This window comes from Mastigoproctus giganteus, chromosome 8, assembly GCF_048544385.1.
Source record: "Mastigoproctus giganteus isolate SK-2022 chromosome 8, ASM4854438v1, whole genome shotgun sequence".
Taxonomy (NCBI): domain Eukaryota; kingdom Metazoa; phylum Arthropoda; class Arachnida; order Uropygi; family Thelyphonidae; genus Mastigoproctus; species Mastigoproctus giganteus.
The window spans coordinates 126,600,195-126,621,786 of record NC_143582.1 but is presented as its reverse complement, the minus strand read 5'-3'; the positions used below and the strand labels follow the sequence as shown (position 1 = coordinate 126,621,786).

At 33.8% G+C, this 21,592-nt stretch overlaps 1 protein-coding gene across 1 annotated transcript in view; it reads right to left on the bottom strand.

Moving 5' to 3' along the window:
• Window positions 1-957: 957 nt before the first annotated feature.
• LOC150081811 (uncharacterized) overlaps window positions 958-21,592 on the bottom strand; it is a 108,558-nt gene continuing 87,923 nt past the window's right edge. Inside the window, exons 5-6 of the mRNA XM_090379717.1 lie at window positions 15,973-16,194; window positions 958-1,392 (exon numbers count right to left, since the gene is read on the bottom strand). Of these exons, the coding sequence (XP_090235843.1) occupies window positions 970-1,392; window positions 15,973-16,194 (645 nt within the window). The 3' untranslated portion in view covers window positions 958-969. The remainder of the gene's footprint in view (window positions 1,393-15,972; window positions 16,195-21,592) is intronic.

Below are 21,592 nucleotides of genomic sequence, written 5' to 3'. Positions count from 1 at the left end.
CTTGCCCCACACTTGGTGAATTATGGTGAGAGATATAGTTCATATGATGCCATAAAAGATGCATGGCCCATTGTTAGCAATGTCACTGGTACATAAACTGCCTTCAGGAGATACAATGAAGATAAAAACTTCACTGGTTCCTAGGGAGACTACATCAGAGTATAAAAAGAAAATTTTCTATGAATTAAAAAATCCACAATCAGTGAGATTTCATGGTATGTACTTTTTAAAATTTTGTTCTTTGCCAAAGACAAATACTACTATTTCAATTAACAGCATTAAATTAAATTAACTTAAATATTTATTTTAGGAGTATTTAAATATTATTTTAAGCATTTACTCTACTACAATATCTACAAAAAGATATGAACTTTAATGGATGATTTAATATAGAACTGGTATAAAAGACTATCTCATAACTCAGATATAAACCCGAGTTATTTATTTAAAAAATTTAACCAGAGTTCTACCATGTTCTTATTTGACAAATGAGATAGTCTCATTTGTCAAATAAAGAACTGAAAAACTTTATTTGACAAATGAGATATTGGCATATTGACTGAAAAATGACGTTGGCATATTGACTGAAAAACTGAAAATTCACTGATTAACATCAGTGCATTTTCAGTTTTTCAGTCAATATGCCAACGTCAACTTGATATCATAAAAAAGAAGAGAAACAGACACATTTTTACAAGTCGATACACAGAATATTAAAATGTACCAAAGCTGAATTTTTTCAAAAAATAGCTCTGTGCAATATTACTATTATCAAAAATAATAACTCTAATCTTAATTCATCATAAAAGCTCAACTTTAAATTATAGTATAAAACCTTTTACTACTACTACTACTACCTTCATAATATTTAAATGCAAGAATCTGATAAAAAAAAAATATATATGTATATATATATATATATATTTAAATGCTACCAAGCAGACACAATAACAGGATTAGAGTGTGTTTTTATTTGAAAACTAGCCAACCATATGATAAAGCAACTTCACTATCAGCAGTAAAGTTTTCTTCTGGAGTTGAGCATTGTCCTCTAGTTGTGGCAAGTTCACACAATGATGAAGCCTTTAATTCAACTATATTCAGTAGTTTTGTATTTTTCATCATGCATTTAGCCCCTGTTTCATTATCTCTATTCAGCAATTTCTTACTACTTTCTTTCGTTATAGCATCTTTTCCATCTTCAGTTTTATTTTTAGTTTGTACATTACTGGCACTTCTTATCTGGACAGTGTGCCTTGCAGAAACCTGTCTGGTAATATCATTTAGTTTTTGTGATACAAAAGCTTCAGAGGATTTGTATAGTGCACCTTGCAATTTTATTTCTTCTCCTTCCAATGTAGTATTCTTCTGCAACCCAGATGTAAGTTCATCCTGAAATAAGAAATGAATTGGAGAGGATGGGATAAAAAGTAGCAAATTAGTCAATAACATAAGTATTACAATAAAGGATATTTTTTAAAAGAAAATTATTAGTCTTATTTTTAGCAAAAATTAAAATTTGGTTTCACTTTGTAGCTACGCGAATAGAAAATGGTCTTAGTCCATTGCTGTTGAGAAGAAAATATATAATATAATATAAAACATTGGATACAAATATCAGAAATAACTGCATCATATTCTACTATCATTATCAAACAAAGACATGTGCACTGTTCAGTTCTCAAAAACTGTGTAAGATAAATCTATCTTTTAGAGTGTGAGCAGAGTTTTGTTTCAATTAGTTTGAATCATTCATAAAAGTTGCTTACACTTCATTAGCATGGAAAACTAAATTTGAAATTAATTTTGAAATGAATATGAAAATGGAAGTAACTAATAATATTGAATATATATATAATAGGTTTTTGTTTTAATTTTTTAATAATAGCAGGGGGCAAAGCCCCCTGCTATTATTAAAAAAATTTATTTTATCAAACGAATTATTTTTTAATAATTCTTTTGATATTTAAAAAAAAACTGTATTTTATCAAAAGAATTATTAAAAATTAATTCTTTTGCTATTATTAAAAAATTGTATTTTATCAAAAGAAGTGAGTGCAGCGAGCAGGAGGCAAAGTCCCTTGCTCGCTGCATTCGCTTCTTTTGATAAAATACAATAAAATACTTACAGAGGCTTTCGACACTGTGTGTCTCTTCCTCAGCGATGAATACATAAATACGCTACAATATCAATATAATATTGGTGCAGATACACCATAGACAACTCTTAAAGAAAAACTATGATCGTAGTGTGAAAGGCATCATTTCATCTGTCTCATATTGTGCTCATCCTTCACAATGAGTTACCAAGTATTGCACTACCCCGAATAAGTAACGTTTCACTAATAGAGAAGACTATTATTATTTATTCTCAGTGGGCACCATCACCCAGATGGACCGTTTCAAAGCTAGTTGGCTTTTCATCGGTGGGTGTCTTTTACACTACCAAGAAGTTTTAAAACAGTTGAGAGATGCAGTCTGCCATAAATTAATTAGAAAATGGCTGTCTTCTTCTCCATGACAATTGTGCAGCATTACATTTACCTTGCTACCCCTCAATTTTTGACTGAAAAACATTCCTTCCACTTTTGTGCTGCAACTACCTATCTTATTCACCTGATTTGGCACCATAAATCACATTAGAAGTCTTCTTTTATCAATTATAAATCCAGTCAACACAATGAACCTCCAAAAAGCATTCACAAAAGAAGACTTATAAAAATGTTTTTATTGGTGGCAGGCATGATGAAAAAGGTGTTTGGTTGCAGAAGGAGATCATATTGAAGAATATTAACAATATAACCATTTCTCATTGAATGAAATTAATTTTTTGTAATTCACTGAACTTTTTGAATAAACCTTTTATTCTATTGTTGCATTAAGCTTCACTTATATTATCAGTAGCTAGTGAAAGAGGCACTGCTTATAATTATAAATATTTCTGATGATCTGTTGTTGTTGTTATTTGGTTTTTTTAGGAGCATTAGCAACTAAGGCCATATTGCTCTGGGGATATGCAGTGGTCATTCCCTGACCTTTCTGCATCCTCCGTATTTCATATTTGGTGGTCACGGGCTCGAACCACGGTCTAATCAAGAAGCATGTGCTACGCACTGTAGCTCCTGCCCACCTGGCTATGGAGGCACCTCTGATGATCTGTAACTCTATGATAATGCATTTTGAAATGCTAGTAAGGGGTCAACAGCAACAGATAGATAAAAAAGAAAAAAAAAAAAACATGATAGGCATAATGAAGTCCTTATCATTTTGGTGGCATTTATTCTAATGTTTAATAATTACTGGCATTTTAAATTATTTGTAATACTCACATAATTTATTTCAAAATGTTGCTGAGTGATATAATCTTACTTAAATATAAGTAAGATGATTTTTAAGAAAGAATTTGTGTAATTTAGCTACATTTGCCTGTTCTTCTCTCTTTACAGTCACAGAAGAAGTGGTACAGGAAATACCACAAACATCTGGGAATAATCTGATGCCCTAAAGAAATTAAAGGCAGGCTATTCTATACACCAGTTGAGGCACTTATTTCCTCACTATTCTCCATTTGATCTACTTGCTCACCATGCAACTAATATATTTTTTTACATAACCTAATATAGTTATTTTGCATCCTTCTTCAGAGACAGAAATAAAATTACACTTTAAACACTGAACTGCATTTGTGAGAAAAATATAGTAAAATGGAATACTGAAAATCACAAAAGGTTAAAATGTCTCATGTATGATTGGCAGATGAATTGGTTTTCAGTCCCAGAGTGCTTCTAAGTTAGGTATCCATTCCTATGATTGGAAGGCCACATATGGTCAAAAGTTCTCTGGGTCAAATGGAGAAGCTTCATTCTTAGGTGAGAATATGGTTGAACAGGTCCTATCAGCTGTTGATTAGGGCATGGATGAAGTAGAACTGGATATGCAGCTTATTCTGCTGTTGTAGGATAAGCTATGGCTGGAATAATATTGATGATGGAAATTTTCTTAATTTGGTTATATAGTATGAATCAGAGCTGTAATACTCAATACGTTCTATGTTGATATTAATATTTGTAAAATAATAATAGGAGTTTACCTCAATATAATACGCAGAACACTTCCATATCATACTCTTCAGAAATTAAAATGAAAAAATCGAAAACTTACATTAGAGTAAAAAATAAATAATTAAAAATCAATTTAACACAATTAAAAATATTAAAAAGAAACTAACGAAAATATTCAAAACGATTTTTCTTCCTGAAGCTGACAACGCTTTTCGACCGTATGTCGTGATCACAGGAATGAAAATTACCGAATAGGGTTGAACATGAAACTTAAATAGTGATTATTTGTCTTTGTGCATGCACATAAAGGTCCACGCATCGGAGATCAAATATGGCCACCGAACATCAACAGAATTCTTGTGTAATTTAATTTATACGGTTTCTGCAATTAATAGTCGCGTATAATTATGTTGGACATTATAAGTATTTTGGCCTCGTTAAATAAAAAAGTATGTTTTTCGTTAATAGCATGAAAGGCTAATTCTGACGCTGCTGAACGAGAAGCACTAACTGAGGCTTCATGTTGATTTACACGAATATTCAGAGAAAAATGCGTCGAACCTTGGTAAGACGAATCGCAATCAAAACAAGAAATGTTGTATACTAGGTCATTAATTTGTGTTGTGAATGCGGAAAGAACCGAGCGATTGTTCGGTATAGTGTGTAATTTCCATATTGGCCTGGCCACAATTTTAAATTCGGTATCTTTAAAGAATTTATTAAGCTGTTTGTGCAACTGTTCAACATATGGGACAGAAATAAAGTATTTTTTGATATTACTATTGTTGGTTGGTGTAGTATTTTGTATCCTATCCTTAGCCTGTACCCTAATTCGGTTTATTGTGGCAAGGGGATAACTCCTGTTTAAGAACCTGCTAGTTAATATTTGTATTTCTGAGCCCAAAGCAGATTCCGTCGTTGAATATTTATAGGCATTTAGAAATTGATTAAAGATAATAAATCTTTTGTAGGTGAAAGGGTGATAGCTATTATAATGTAGAAGCATACCGGTGTTTGTAAGTTTTCGATAGATGCTAAATTGGATTTTATTCGAGTCCCGAGTAAGCATGAAATTTAGAAAGTTTAATGACTCTGTATCCGTATCCTCCCTTTCCATTGTAAATTTGAATCTAGAAAGAATATTATTAAACGTATGTAAAATGTCTTGGATAGTACTACTATCAGTAATAACTAGAACATTGTCTAAATACCTCCTATAGTATGTGATACGGGGTTGAAAAAGTGTCAAATGTATATGCTCAATCGTTGAGAGATAGATCTCTGACATTAAGCTGCTCAGGCTCAAAACCCATTGGCAATCCAAATATTTGTTTGTACACCTTGTCTCGAAAGGTGATATAGTTGGCTTCAACTAACAGTTTAATTAAGTGAAAAATTTCCTTAATAGGTAGCTTCGTATAATTAATCGGTATCGAGTTTTTATTTAACATATCCCAAATAATATCTAATGTGTATTCAACGTTTACATTCATATATATAACGAAGTAACATCTAGTGATGGCACCTCCGTAGCCAGGTGGGAAGGAGCAGCAGTGCGTAACACACGCTTCTTGATTAGACTGGGGTTCGATCTCCTCACCACCAAATACGGAGGATGCGGAAAGGTCAGGGAATGACCACCGCATATTCCCAGAGCAATATGGCCTTAGTTGCTAATGCTCCTAAAAAAAAAAAAAAAAAAACCCAAACATCTAGCGAGAATAAATTGTCATTGTCGCCACGTCTACAGTCTTTAAGATTATTAAATAATGTATTGTAGTTCTTAATCCCAAATTGTATTACCTGTCTAAAGGGTTTTATAATGCTATATAGATATGTGGCTAAGGATGAAAATGCCAAGTTCCTGTAGGAAACAATATGTTGAATAGGAAATCTAGTCTTATGTAGTTTCACCTGACCAAAAAGTGCACGAATATTGTATGTTCTGGCCTTCAATTCCTTTAACTGGGCCATAGTAATGTAGTCGTTTTTTCGATATGTGGTTAACGTTTTATTGTATTGATTGACCAAATTGGTAAAAAGTGTCGGGTCGACTTCAAGATAAGTGGAGTTATCTGAAACAACTGAACCTAACCTATTAATATAATCAGGTTTACGTAGTATTACCATTGTATCTCCTTTATCTGCCCTCTGTATAATAATGTCCTTATTTCCCCGAAGTTCACGTAAAGCTAAACTGTCATGTGTATTTAATTTAGGAAGTAGTGTTTCTTTTATGTTATTTACTACTTGGTTAACTTGTTGGATTAAATAAATCTTTTTGTGGAACATTAGAAAGTCCAAATTCAATATCAATTACGCACTGTTTTTTAGGTTTACGCACTGTTTATTCGAGGTAATAAATTATAATTTAGTCCTTTGGATAAAAGTGAAATCTGGTCCTGCGATAGCGTACATGAGGAAAGATTTGTAACCTGTTGATATGTCGCTTCGTTGAATACTGGGTGAGGGGGGTGTTTGTGAACAAGACTGGATTTCCTATTCAACCTATTGTTTCCTACAGGAAACAATAGGTTGAATAGGATTTTCATCCTTAGCCACACTTATAAAACCCTTTAGACAGGTAATACAATTTGGGATTAAGAACTACGATACATTATTTAATACTTAAAGATTGTAGACTTGGCGACAATGACAATTTATTCTCGCTAGATGTTACTTCGTTATATATGAATGTAAATGTTGAATACACATTAGATATTATTTGGGATATGTTAAATAAAACTCGATACCGATTAATTATATGAAGCTACCTATTAAGGAAATTTTTCACTTAATTAAACTGTTAGTTGAAGCCAACTATATCACCTTTCGAGACAAGGTGTACAAACAAATATTTGGATTGCCAATGGGTTTTGAGCCTGAGCAGCTTAATGTCAGAGATCTATCTCTCAATGATTGAGCATATACATTTGACACTTTTTCAACCCTGTATCACATACTATAGGAGGTATTTAGACGATGTTCTAGTTATTACTGATAGTAGTACTATCCAAGACATTTTACATTCGTTTAATATTCTATCTAGACTCAAATTTAAATTGGAAAGGGAGGATACGGATACAGAGTCATTAAACTTTCTAAATTTCACGCTTACTCGGGACTCGAATAAAATCCAATTTAGCATCTATCGAAAACTTACAAACACCAGTATGCTTCTACATTATAATAGCTATCACCCTTTCACCTACAAAAGATTGATTATCTTTAATCAATTTCTAAATGCCTATAAATATTCAACGACGGAATCTGCTTTGGGCTCAGAAATACAAATATTAACTAGCAGGTTCTTAAACAGGAGTTATCCCCTTGCCACAATAAACCGAATTAGGGTACAGGCTAAGGATAGGATACAAAATACTACACCAACCAACAATAGTAATATCAAAAAATACTTTATTTCTGTCCCATATGTTGAGCAGTTGCACAAACAGCTTAATAGATTCTTTAAAGATACCGAATTTAAAATTGTGGCCATGGAAATTACACACTTTACTGAACAATCGCTCAGTTCTTTCCGTGTTCGCAACACAAATTAATGACCTAGACAATATTTCTTGCGGTGATTGCGACTCGTCTTACCAAGGTTCGACGCATTTTTCTCTGAATATTCGTGTAAATCAACATGAAGCCTCAGTTAGTGCTTCTCGTTCAGCAGCGTCAGAATTAGCCTTTCATGCCATTAATGAAAAACATACTTTTTTATTTAACGAGGCCAAAATACTTAATGTCCAACGTAATTAATTGCATAAATTAAATTACACGAAAATTCTGTTATGTTCGGCGGCCATATTTGATCTTCGATGCGTGGACCTTTACACACATGCACGAAGACAAATAATCACTATTTAAGTTTCATGTTCAACCCTATTTGGTAATTTTCATTCCTGTGATCACGACATACGGTCAAAAAGCGTTGTCAGCTTCAGGAAGAAAATTCGTTTTGTATATTTTTGTTAGATTCTTTTTAATATTTTTAATTGCGTTAAATTGATTTTTAATTGTGTTAAATTGATTTTTAATTATTTATTTTTTACTCTAATGTAAGTTTTTGATTTTTTCGTTTTAATTTCTGGAGAGTATCATACGGAAGTGTTCTACATACTATATTGATTCTCTTATTCTTTTACAAATATTAATTTGGTTATGTCTCCCCAACCTCCTCCAATCAACAGCATTCCAGCCATAGCCAGATGAAGAGAATCCAGCTAATGGCTAGCAATCCCTCCAAGAGCACTCCCCAACATTCCAGCCTAAGTAAGTAAGTCACTGTCTCAGAGATCCACTATCTCATCTACTCTTAAAATCTAGTTCTACTTCATCTTTGCCTTGATAGCAGATGGTAGTCCTTGTCAAACTATATGCTCTTTAATTTCCTGTTTTTATATATTTTCCCCTGCATATTTATTTTGTAGCTTTCTCTGCATTATATTTTATAATATATAATTTTTTCTAGTCCTCTTCTAAGATCATTTTATTATCAGGAATTTAGCTTTTGGGCAAGATTTTTTATATATAATGGCATAAAAATATCTGAGAGCATTGATTATTCATTTTTAATATTTTTTATGTCTCTTATTTTTAGTTATAATTATCACTTTTAATTTGTTTAACATGCGAGGATAGTCACTTCCAATCTAAGATCCTCTTATATACATTTATATTTTCAACTAATTGTATAAAATCCTATTCTATAATTATAGTCAGTTATACCTTGCTTGATTCTGTTACGCTTCCTCTGTGTAAACTCAAAGCTATCATTATGCTGCAATACTGTGTTTATAATGAACAGTGTGTGGCATGCATAAAATTCCAGCACCTTTTATAATTTTTGTTGGAATTGCCTTTGTCTCTTAGTTTTCTAAAATATCACTGTAAAAATATAATTTCCTACCCTGTATAGGATAAATACAGTGAACCAGTGCAATGCACCAGAACCTCCAAATGCCCTTGACGAGAATTTATGTCAAACCGATGTGAGAGAGAGAGAGAATAGAAAAAGTAGAATGCACCCACTCTTCATCCTTTCAGGGGCCAATTCTGTTTAAAATTTTCTTTAAGTGGGAGCTTGTGGATTGCCACAAATGGTTTTTTTGAGACTTTTTGGCCCTAAATCCTACACATTAAACTACAACCCAATTGGCATCTCTCGTATTGTGAAACTGATTCACAACTGTGTTTTCAGCTGTTATACCATCGAGGTACCTATCCACTCACTGATGAGGAGCCAAATAGCCCTAAAATGGCAGTCTGGGTGGTGGTGGTGGTGCTCACTGAGAATAAGTAACGATAATCTTCTCTACTGGGGAAGCATTACTCTTTTGAGTTGAGATAAACAACTCATTGTGAAGGAATTCACAATATGAGATGTTATGGAATGATGGCATTGCACAACTTCTGTTTTTTTATTGTGTATAGAAACAATGCTGTACTACCATATATGACAGTAAACTCTTCCCATAGAGTGAGGCTTTTTAACCCTAAATACTACATCATCACTTGGCATCTCTTATACTGTGAAACTGATTCAGCTGTTATACCATCGGTGTGCCTACCCACTAATGGACGAGGTGCCAAATAGTTCCGAAATGGTTGTCTGGGTGGTGCCGCCCAGTGAGAATAAGTAACAATAGTCATCATCTCTATCGGGGAAGCATTACTTATTTGAGGTATAATGAGAGGCAACTTGCTGTGAAGAAATTCACAACATGAGATGTTATGCAATGATGCTACTGCACAACTTTGTGCACTGGCATCATTACATAACATAAAAATTGCTTAAACATCAAATTAAGGATCTCATTTAATGTTCAGCAGCAGTTTAATGCAGATTGATATTACAATGAGGTTTTTACAGAAGTCCTCCACTAACATGGATGGTTTCTGGATGAGCGAATTTGAAGTGTACTTAACTTCATAAATTTTGTCCTGCTTCTACCTTCATTAAAATTCACATTAAAGATTTATTATTATTATTAATGAGATTAAGAAGAGTGAGTGATTAAAAAAATATACAGGAACTCCCTGACTTATGTAAGTGTTTCGTTCCGTGGAACGCTACATAAGCTGGATTTTCCCCCACGTGCAGCACTCATAATTATGCTCGCTGAATTGATTGAATCAATAAATAAATGTTCGACGAACATGTAAATAGAATTATCTATTGTATTTATTCAATTTTTTATCTCATGAGCTGGAAAAATTACAAAAGCGTGCAATTTAAAAATTATAAAATTACAAAAAAAGAGGAGACAGGCATTACACGTTAGTAAGTTTTACCTCTCAAGCATCGTTGCCAGAATCAACGTCTTCAGCTGATAAGTAAGCTGCTGCAGAGGTTGAAGGCTGTGGAGATTTAGAAGGGGTCAGCCCTTCAACCTTACGAAAGAACATATTAATGGACGACTGGATGGTGGCTTTTTTCTTTTTATCGTATATTTATTTGTAGCAAGCATATCATTCACCCCTCTGTTAACTTTTAAGAATAGTTCGCTGTCAGGATCCATCTTCTCAAACCTTGCCATTGCCGATGCAATTTCACGAAATGCCATTGCCATCTTTCTGGTGATGAAGCATCTCGGCTCCTCATGTGGTTCATCTTGAACTTCGTCAGCATTTTCTTCTTTCACTATTGCTGCCTGCAAGTCAATAAGTTCTTTGTTAGATAACTCCTCCACATCTTTGGCATCACCCTCCAACAGAAGTAGTTCTGTGACCTTTACAATCTTATCTGTAACTTCTTCATATGATTCGTCTTTTTCAAATCCTTCGAAGCCTACTATGTGCAGTGGGCATATTTTCTTCCCTGTGCCATTTAAACAACTTTTAGTAATTTCTGCACAGGTCTTATTAATGTTTAAGATATTTTTCAACCTCGGGAATGAAGCAGTATTTAAACCAATTCTTAAAGAGAGATATTGTTATACATGCTCTCTGGTTCGATCAGAAATGCACGATCAGGTAGGGTGGCTTTATTGATGTCCTTAAATTCACGAGGATTTCCAGAATGGTACACAAGCAGTGGTTTTAATCTATAATCTCCTGCTGCATTAGCCCCAAGCAAGAGCGTGGCCCTATCTTTTGACACCTTGAAACCTGGCATTGTATGTCCGATCTGGAATTTTTTTCCAACACAGCAGTCTCATCACCGTTAAAAATTTGCTGCGTTGAATAGCTGCCTTCATCAATAATTTTTTCCAACACATCACAAAATTTCTCTGCAGCTGCAGAATCGGCACCGGCAACTTCACCCATTAAACCACCAGTTGCTTGCCACAAACTTGGCTTGGGGTTTGCCGTACTTATCCTTAATATCTTTATAAATACTTGTTGCTTTTGCTTGAATGGTCATTAGATTCGGGGGCACTCGCTTCTGAATCTGATTTTGCATCCACATTATTAACAGCTGTTCCATATTCGATATAGCACCTGAATCCTGTTTTGTGATCACTGTTGATCTTAAGTGCGTTGATTCTTTGACATGTTCTTTTATACGCGCACTGTCCTTTAAAATAGTATTCTCTGTTGAAGCGAGACCTAATTCCCTTGCAACAGATGACAAACTTTGTCCCTTCTTACTCCTTAATCATTTTCATTTTCATTTCTAAATCAATTTCCATTCATCATTGTAATACGTAAATAGAAGACGAAATGCACAAGGCATAATTTCTTATGGGTTTAGATAATTAACTATATAATATCTGTGTATATACACCATAATTTACCCATAAATTTGAACTACATATATAGTGTAAAGGCATCGTTTTAATTGTATCTCATATTGTGCTTGCTCACAATATGAGATATGAGGCACCCACAATATGAGATACAATTAAAACAGTGCCTTTACACTGCATACGTAGTCCAAATTTATGGGTAAACTATGGTGTATGTACACCGATATTATGTAGTAAATAGGAATGAAGAGAAGTTTCTAAAAATTTGTTTTTTATAGGATTGAAGATTTCAGTGAAGGGGAACTCATTTCACCATAATACTCTAACGTAAAAACACAAAGAATTCCAGTTATTGGTATTATCGCAAATGAATAACATCTTGTTTCCTACCCATTTATAATTGCTTACAGTAAAAGAAAAGCCCAATAAACTGGAAAGTGGAAATTGTTTTTGTTTTATGGTTGTGACCTCCAGAAATATGCTTTATAAAAATATCACAAAGGCATTCAAAATTGATTGTTATAATGAAACATATGATAACGATGAAAGTATAGTACAATTTCCATTATAAATATGACCTTTTAGAGAGATAAATAGCTTAGTTATATAGGTATAATCCCCAGCTTAACACTGATAATTCGTTCCGGAAAAACAGAGTGCTAAGTGAATCGCACTAAGCGAGCGCTGCATTCCCATAAGGTAACATATGTATTTGTGAGTTGCAGTTGGTGCCATAGGATATTTCCTAATCAATAATAAATGGTAGTGAAAAGATGCACAAATGTCGGTCAAAATATTTAATATTCAAATATTTGTACATATAAAATATTCTGCATTACATACATATATAATTATGTGGTAACTACTTACGTATCAAAAGTAAACTTAAAATTCCAATTGAAATAACGATTTTAATTGATTTAATTTAATTGATGAATTTAATCATGAAAAATGTGTCGATTTTGGGTTGAACTTTGGCTCTCTTCCAAATAAACTAAAAGGGTATTAATTTTAAATAGATTAATTTTAAATTAATTTAAAATTAAATTTAAATTTTACCACCCCCGCAGTGTTACCACCCAACAATAAAGTCAACCTGGCATGTTTTTTCTTCTTTCAATATGAAACTTCTTTTAGACAGTCGTTTCCACAAAAGTCCTGTTTCATCTATGTTAAAAACTTGTTGAGAAGTATAACACATAATACCCCTCTTCAATAATTTTAACAAGTTTTTTTTGAAATTTTTGGCTCCTTGATCTGCACTAGCAGTTTCTCCCTGGATTTTAAATGTATTCAACCAGCCCTTACCAGTTTTAAATGGTTCAACATATTTTTTTTTTTTTTAGGCGAGTTTTCTTCAGATCATCATATTGGCTAATATCTTTCTCTCTCTCTCTTTTTTATTTTAATATTTAACTTAACTGAATTCTGCATTGGAATATTATCTTCAATAAAATTAGTTAAAGTCTTTCCATTTCAATCCTAATAGCCGGCCTAGTCCTAGTTGCTTGCAGTGGAACAGCTATTTTTCCCCGCTGCTAAAATTAATTCTTTATTTTTTTATAATTGTTCTTACAGTTAAAGTTGCAAGTCCTAAATTATGGCACACATCTGCTTGTCGTTGACCGGAATCGATTCGCTTCAAAACGTCTAATTTAATTTTCAAATTTCAGTTTTTTTTCTTACATTTATAGTCTTCATACTGCGCCCAGATGTTGTTGCTATAGCAACTCAGCGTAAAGCGAACCGCGTTATAACAGGGGCCTGCTGTATAGCAAAAATTTCATCTTCCGAGGTCTTGGAAAGAATTACCAAAAAAATTAGTGTGTTATTGGGTTCACATGATATTTTCACGATACATCCATTTATTCCTATTGGATGCAAAATATATTTCCACGATTTTTTTAAGTTTGCACCGGCCGGCAAAAACTTATGTAAAGTCGAATTTCCGTAAGTCGAGTATTACGTAAGTCGTGGAGTTCCTGTAGTTTTATTTTTATAGCAGCCTTCATAATCCTTCATTTTTAAACACCCTTTGTTTAACTCTGTATTAGGTGTATGGGATCAATTCGACCTTGACAATATCTCATTTTAGCAATTTGCGCTTTGTCTACTCCATACACACAGCCAAAACTCCTAATACCTATTTTTGAAAATGTTTTCATTGAATGCTTCACAGAAAATTCCAGAAATGTCTATCAATTAGGAAAAAAAAAAAAAAAAAAAAAACGCAATTATGAAAAAATCACGACTAAGTAAAACTAATTACATGCATATGTTGCTTTACGTATGCCATGAAGAGTTATTGATAGTGAGTTCGCTTTACTGCTGTATGCTTTCCTTCAATCAGTAATATGCTCTAAAATTGTGACAATGATGTATCGCCTGAAATCAAACTGTTCATGCATGCATATGCACTTCATGTTTCACGCAGAAAATACTCCTGTTACTCACATGTTTATACAGGTGACCCCCGCTTAATGCTGATCATTCGTTCCGGAAAAACAGAGCGCTAAGTGAATCCGCGCTAAGCGAGCGCCGCTTTCCCATAAGGTAACATATGTATTTATGAGCTGTGGTCAGTGCCATAGGATATTTCCTAATGAATAATAAACAGTAATGAAAAGATGCACAAATGTTGGTCAAAATATTTAATATTTGCACATATAAAATATTCTGCATTGCATACGTATAATTATGTGGTAACTACTTGCGTATCAAAAGTAAATTTAAAATTCCAATTAAAATAATGAATTTAATTTAATTGATGAATTTAATCATGAAAAATGTGTGCATTTTGAGTTGAACTTTGGCCCTCTTCCAAATAAACTAAAAGGGGTATTAATTTTAAATCCCCCGCAGCGTTAAAACCAACAATAAAGTCAACCGATTCTTCACCGCTTTGAAACCTGGCATGTTTTTTTCTTCTTTCAATATGAAACTTCTTTTAGGCATTCGTTTCCACAAAAGTCCTGCTTCAGCTATGTTAAAAACTTGTTGAGAAGTATAACACATAATACCCCTCTTCAATAATTTTAACAAAAGTTCTTTTTTGAAAGTTTCGGCTCCTTGATCTGCACTTGCGGCTTCTCCCTGGATTTTAAATCTATTCAACCAGCCCTTACCAGTTTTAAATGGTTCCACTTTTTTTTTTTTTTTTTTTTTTAGGCGAGTTTTCTTCAGATCATCATATTGGCTAATCTCTTTCTCTCTCTTTTTAATATTTAACTTAACTGAATTCTGCATTGGAATATTATCTTCAATAAAATTAAAGTCTTTCCATTTCAATCCTAATAGCCGGCCTAGTCCTAGTTGCTTGCAGTGGAACAGCTATCTTTCCCGCTGCAAAAATTAATTCTTTATTTTTTTATAATTGTTCTTACAGTTAAAGTTGCAAGTCCTAAATTATGGCACACATCCGTTTGTCGTTGACCGGAATCGATTCGCTTCAAAACGTCTAATTTACTTTTCAAATTCAGTCTTTTTCTTACATTTATAGTCTTCGTACTGCGCCCAGACGTTGTTGCTTTTTCATTCCTATCAGCCATTATTAGCTCTTCGAAAATGTAACTGCGTTGGTTGAATTAATTACGATACAATGTTCAAGTAAACTTTCCATTACGCACAATGTCTAATACTCTACTGAGTGATGACTAGACTTCGGATAAATGCATTTAACGCAAATATTACAAGCAATATACTTGATTATTTTTTAAAATGTTGATCGCGGAACTACGTTACAAGTCACTGTACTGAAACTAAATTAGCGTGCGAGAAAATTTTACTGAGCGTGGGAAAATTTCTCAAGTCGGCGTGAGAAACGTTTTAATGCTGTTTTGCTATTCATTTTCAAGCTATCGACTCCATCAAATGAAACGATTTCGTTAATATGTCAAAAATGTAATCTGTAAAAGAGCGTTATAGTGATCTGTGACAGCGTTATAGTCAGATATGGGTTATAATATAAGAACAGCGTTATAGCGAATCAGCGTAAAGCGAACCGCGTTATAACGGGGGCCTGCTGTATTTGCATTCACTTGCCAACAGGTCTAAAGTGAGTTTTAATTTTCAAAAATATAGGTAGTATCAAAAAAAATTTAACACTTTTGAATTATTTTTTGCTAATTTTTTCAAGTTTCCAACTCAGGCTTAATTCACAATTGTGCATAAAATAAAATCAGTGCTAAAAGTAAACTAACACTATCATTTCTTACCTTCAGTTTTGAAGCTTTGCTGAGAAGTGACTGACTTCTTTGCAAAACTGCATGCTGCACTTCTAAGACGGCTGATATTTCAGCAGAAGAATGTAGTATTTTGCTTGCTGCAGCAGATAAAAATATTTTCTTTTCATCACTATCAATGGGAACTTTGTCTTTTTCTTTACTAAAATTGAAAGACTCCACTGTCACATTTTCAATGAACTTTATCGCAGAAATCTGTGAATAACAAAGAATTAGTTTTTAGATATACAGTGTGTTTCACAAGTGATGGTCAATAATTTAAAGGTGAACTGTACAGACTACAATAAGCAAAAAAAGCCTAGTAAACATGGGTCATTTTCGAAATATTGCACATTGCTAATTGGGATCTATCACTGACAAAATGAACTGTACAGAGCTGGGATCCACCGCTGACTTGTTTGTTTAGGTTCGATTATGCCCAATCTCTCTCTCTTTCCCCTCTTTCTCAATGCTCTGAGACAAAGCAGGCATACCAGTACTTGCCAAAGGATAGTCAACATGGAAAGAGGTTACAGCGATGAAGAGTATGCGGACATGCACTTCACGTATGGTAAAGCCAACGGCAGTGCACTTGAGGGTGCATGTTTGCACCAAGAAGCATTTCCCAGTGAAGGCAGCCCAACAGGCGCACATTCATCAGGGTACATCGACGCCTTAGAGAACATGGGCACTTCGCACATGGAGTACGAGCAGGTAGGCCCAGAAGCATAACACTTGATTTTGAGGAAAGGGTGTTAGAAAGAATAGAACAAAATCCAGGAATTTTGACGAGGGTTGCTCTGCTAGAGTGTGTACTGAGTCACAGCAGTGTGTGGAAAATTTACATAGCCAATTACTGTACCCCTACCATATCCAGCGTGTACAAGGTCTCAGCAATACAGACTACCCTCCTGGAGTGCTCCCATAGTCAGTGGCGCATCTTAACAGAAAATGTGCATTATCTCGAACACGGTTTATTTGCGGCCTGATGTTCACTGGGACTTTTCACCTTTAAAATATTGACCATTTTTGAAACGCCCTGTATAGAAAGAAATATAAAATATTTTCAATTTTAATATTATACCAATTTAAAAAAAAATAAATAAAAGAATGGCTGGTTGTTTGGTGTTTTTGGCACACACAAATTGCAAGTAACAGGATATGCGCAAATGAGAATGGAGTAACGAGTTACAAAACTTTAAAAATAGGAATGAAGAGAAGATCTGAAAATAAATTTTTTTATATGATTGAAGATTTCATGGAAGTGTAAACACATTTCACCATAATAACCCACAGAATTCCAGCTGTCGGTATTATCACAAATTCAGTAAAAACGAGTTTACTGTCCGTTTATGATAGATTTCACTAACAGAAAAGCCCAATAAACAGGTGACTGCTAATTGTTTTTATTGTTTTATGATTGTGACCTCCAGAATTTTCGACTGAACCACGTGGTACTGTCGGAGACAATCGTAGGGTACTCTCCAGTGCTGCGGTCTCCTGCCCTGATTAAATGGCATGCTGTCCCAATTAAGCGAAGTAAACCCTGGCTATTTTCTCGATTGGTTTCTGTTTTTTAAGATTTGTCCCAAATAAACGGCTGGCCCAAATAACCGGAATCCACTGTATATATTAATACTTCCAAATATTTCTATACCAGGAAATACTACAGAAAAAAAACTTTACTCTGGTTATTTAATGAGCTTTAACATGCTTTTCTGATCACAAGCATGGGATCAGAAAGGCCGGAAAATCTCAATTCCAGTAAGACCAATGAATATTTTAAGGTAAACAATCAGTGAAATATTAATAGCTGCTTTAATCCTTTCTTGTCAATGAATGAAATAAAGTTCAGCAATCATACCTCAACTTTCATCTGTAGGTTCCTGAAACACAGCTATTAAATATTATTAGTGGGTTTAATTCATTGAGTACAGGTTACTCAAAGTACTTTAGTAAATAAAACTTTCTTCTCTTCATATATATATATATATATATATATATATATATATATAAATACTAGTAAGGCCAAATGATGCAAAGAAATGGACCTTTTCTGCATTAACCAAATATATAAATGTAAAATAAAACAATATTCATACTATTCCCATTCATAGTGCTCTCCTTTTTCTCAGTGCACAGAGTGAATATCGCTTTGCATGCTTACTTTATGATTATAATCTTTAAAAATTGCGTGTAAAAGATTATAATCTTTTATACGCGATTTTTATGCATGAATGGAAAATAAGCAATTTAATAACAGATACAGAATTTAAAAATATAAAATTAACTTTTCTTCACAGTTTTAACAAATTTTATAAACTGCAGAACAATTGGAAAATAATCCTTATATGCATCTCCCGTACACTCTAAAATGACAGTACAATCTCTTATCAGTGAGGATTAGGAGGTACATTTTCTCGAAAAATAATTTCTTTGAATTGTTTGTGCTATGGTTATTCTAAGTTTTTGTGCACATTGTTCTTAACAGGTATAAAGCATACTTTATATTTCAGTAATTGAAAATTGAATTCCTTTCATGATTAGTCTGTGGCATATGCGACCAAGGTGTGCCTATGTTTGATTTCATTTAAAAATGTAGTGAGCACTCAAAAAATTTAGTGTGGCCTTCCAAAACCACTATGCAGTCATGCAGGTACACAGCTTAGAGGGAACTCTGTTCCTATTCTTTCTTAGCCTGAAAATTTCCAACTCTCACTGGCATCAGTGTAATCTTAGAGTTATATTCCTTACTATCAATCGTTTTTTATTTTCTAGTTTTTTTTTTAAAACCCAGGTTTCGCTTATAACAGTGTTTTGTCCATTATTCAACAGTCTATTCTCTGATTCTATCTTGACATCGAAAAGGTTTCAGTTATGTGTATAATTACACCATGGTCTCAAATGAATGCAAAAATCATTGTACTTCACAAGTACAATGATTTTGCAATCCGTTTTCTGTAATATAAGTAGGTGGTATATCCTACTACATTCCAAGCTCTTTATAGCGACCCTCTTTTTAACATCCCAAGTCATAGCATCCCATGTGGTTGATCCCGGCCAATTTCTCATTAACCTAATGCTATTTTACATTAAGTATAATGACATTGAAAATAAAAGGGTTATTATTATTATTAGCCATATGGTGCAAGGAAGCCTGAGGGTTATGCTGCAGCAGCAAAAAAAAAAAAAAAAAAAAAAAAAAAATCCCGAGTTACCCTGAGAGAGAGAGAGAGAGAGAGAGAGAGAGAGAGAGAGAGAGAGAGAGAGAGAGAAAGAGAGAGAGAGAGAGAAGAGAGAGAGAAAGAGAGAGAGAGAGAGAGAGAGAGAGAGAGAGAGAGAGAGAGAGAGAGAGAGAAAGGAATCACCCAGAAAGGGAAGAATGATGATATCCAACTCAGGACTTTAATGAAATTTTGACGTCATTTCCATTAAGGTTACTAACCTCTGCATTTCTTTTAGGTATTTTGATTTCTATATCTTGGTTACAAAATAAGAGCTTTTGCATCGTAAATATTTTATTCATCATTCACAAATTTCCATAATTTCAGCTGGAAGACAAGACAGAATGGATTTATGATAACCGAGGTAAGATCATGGGACCTTTCTTACTCAGAAAATTATTGATGTGAAAACATCTAGGCACCTAACAATGGAATGTAACAATACAAATTCTTATTGATTGCAACAATACAAATACAGTGGATTCCGATTATTTGGGCCACCGGTTAATTGGGGCAGCCGTTTATTTGGCGCAAATCTTAAAAACAGACACCAATCGAGAAAATAGCCAGGGTTTACTTCGCTTAATTGGGACAGCATGCCGTTTAATCAGGGCAGGAGACCGCAGCACTGGAGATTACCCTACGATTGTCTCCGATGATACCACGTGGTTCGGTCGAAATTCTGGAGGTCACAACCATAAAACAATTAGCAGTCACATGTTTATTGGGCTTTTCTGTTAGCAAAATCTATCATAAACGGACAGTAAACTCGATCTTACTGAATTTGTGATAATACCGACAGCTGGAATTCTGTGGGTTATTATGGTGAAATGTGTTTACACTTCCATGAAATCTTCAATCATATAAAAAAAATTAATTTTCAGTCTTCTCTTCATACCTACTTTTAAAGCTTTGTATCTCATTACTCCGTTCTCACTTGCGCATATCGTGTTACTTGCAATTTGTGTGTGCCGTGTGTTTTGATATTGATTGCTTATCTTTTTACTGTTTTAAATTTTAACCCCCACCCACAAATGTTAGTGAACAGAAATGTCAACTAGTTAGTATGTACATATTACAGTACGTATTAATAATTCCGATTATCACGTATATTCTTCCAATTTTCACGTATCATTTAATTTTTTAATTGGTAAGGTAACAAAGGGTATATTTGTGCTTAATATATCTTTGCTTTTATAGCCTGTGGATAATATTCCTCCTACTTTCGCTAATTAGAATCGCTGTTTAATAGAATTAAAATTCAATTCACAAACGTGATCACAATGACCGGCGCTTACTGCACATCGTATAGTGAAAGGTACTTTACTATGTTGAGTTTGTCATAACGTGATTTGATTGTACAGTGAACCAATTGTAAAGGGGGGGGGGGATACATTGTATTTTTAACTATTTACGTGAAATTTTGGATAATTGGGGCAGCCGCTTAATCGGGCCAAAATGCACTAGTCCCGATGTGTCCCAAATAACCGGAATGGACTGTACTTGTATTGTTACAATCACTAATCAACAAATGGCTACAATCAAATGGGTAATTAGGCTACTGGCCTAACCTCTTCCACACATTGATTCAGTAGTGTAAGCAGTGGGCACGTGCATAAAACATTACATCGTTCGTACTAAATATTTCAGATTGAAGTATGAAGCTAACATTGATTCAGTAGAGTAAGTAGCGGGAATGAGCATAAAACATTACATCATGATTTTGGTTCTAGCTGTTCAATTTTAAAACGGTTCTGATTTTTGTTAAAGATGTTTACACATAAAACATCTTTCGTGCATACAAGGTACATGTGCAGTTTTTTATTTTTTATTACAATATTCACATTTAAAAATGACAGAATGCTTCAAATATATTGAAGTAACTGATGAGCTTGCAACCTGACTGTGAGAATTCATTTGTTAAGATTTCCCATGCTCTTTTCTCACAGTGCGGTAGAGAAATAAACATCAGCTAGAAGTTCATTTCATTAGTTAGAGTGTTGTTTATTGGTATGACTCTAAGGAAGTGGATAGCTTTGTCAATTGCAGATAAATTAGGATTTTTCCATTCCTAAGTGTACTCTGTTCACTATTCTGAAAAACTGGAAAAAGATTGAAAGTTTAGAGAAATTTGCTGCACTGGGTAGGATTTGAGCACAAAAGGCAAAGTATCTGGATCTTGTAAACGTACTTTTGGAATGGCTAAGGCTGAATCGTTTGCACATCGAATGGATATTGAAGAATTTAAAAGTTCAGATGGATGGTTCCAGAAAATTTAAGACTTGTCATGGCCTTTCAAAAAAGTGTATGGCGAAAGTGTAGCCGTGGACATTGATGCTACAAAGGAATGGAAGGAAAATCGTTTAAAAAATGTTTTGCTGACATACGAC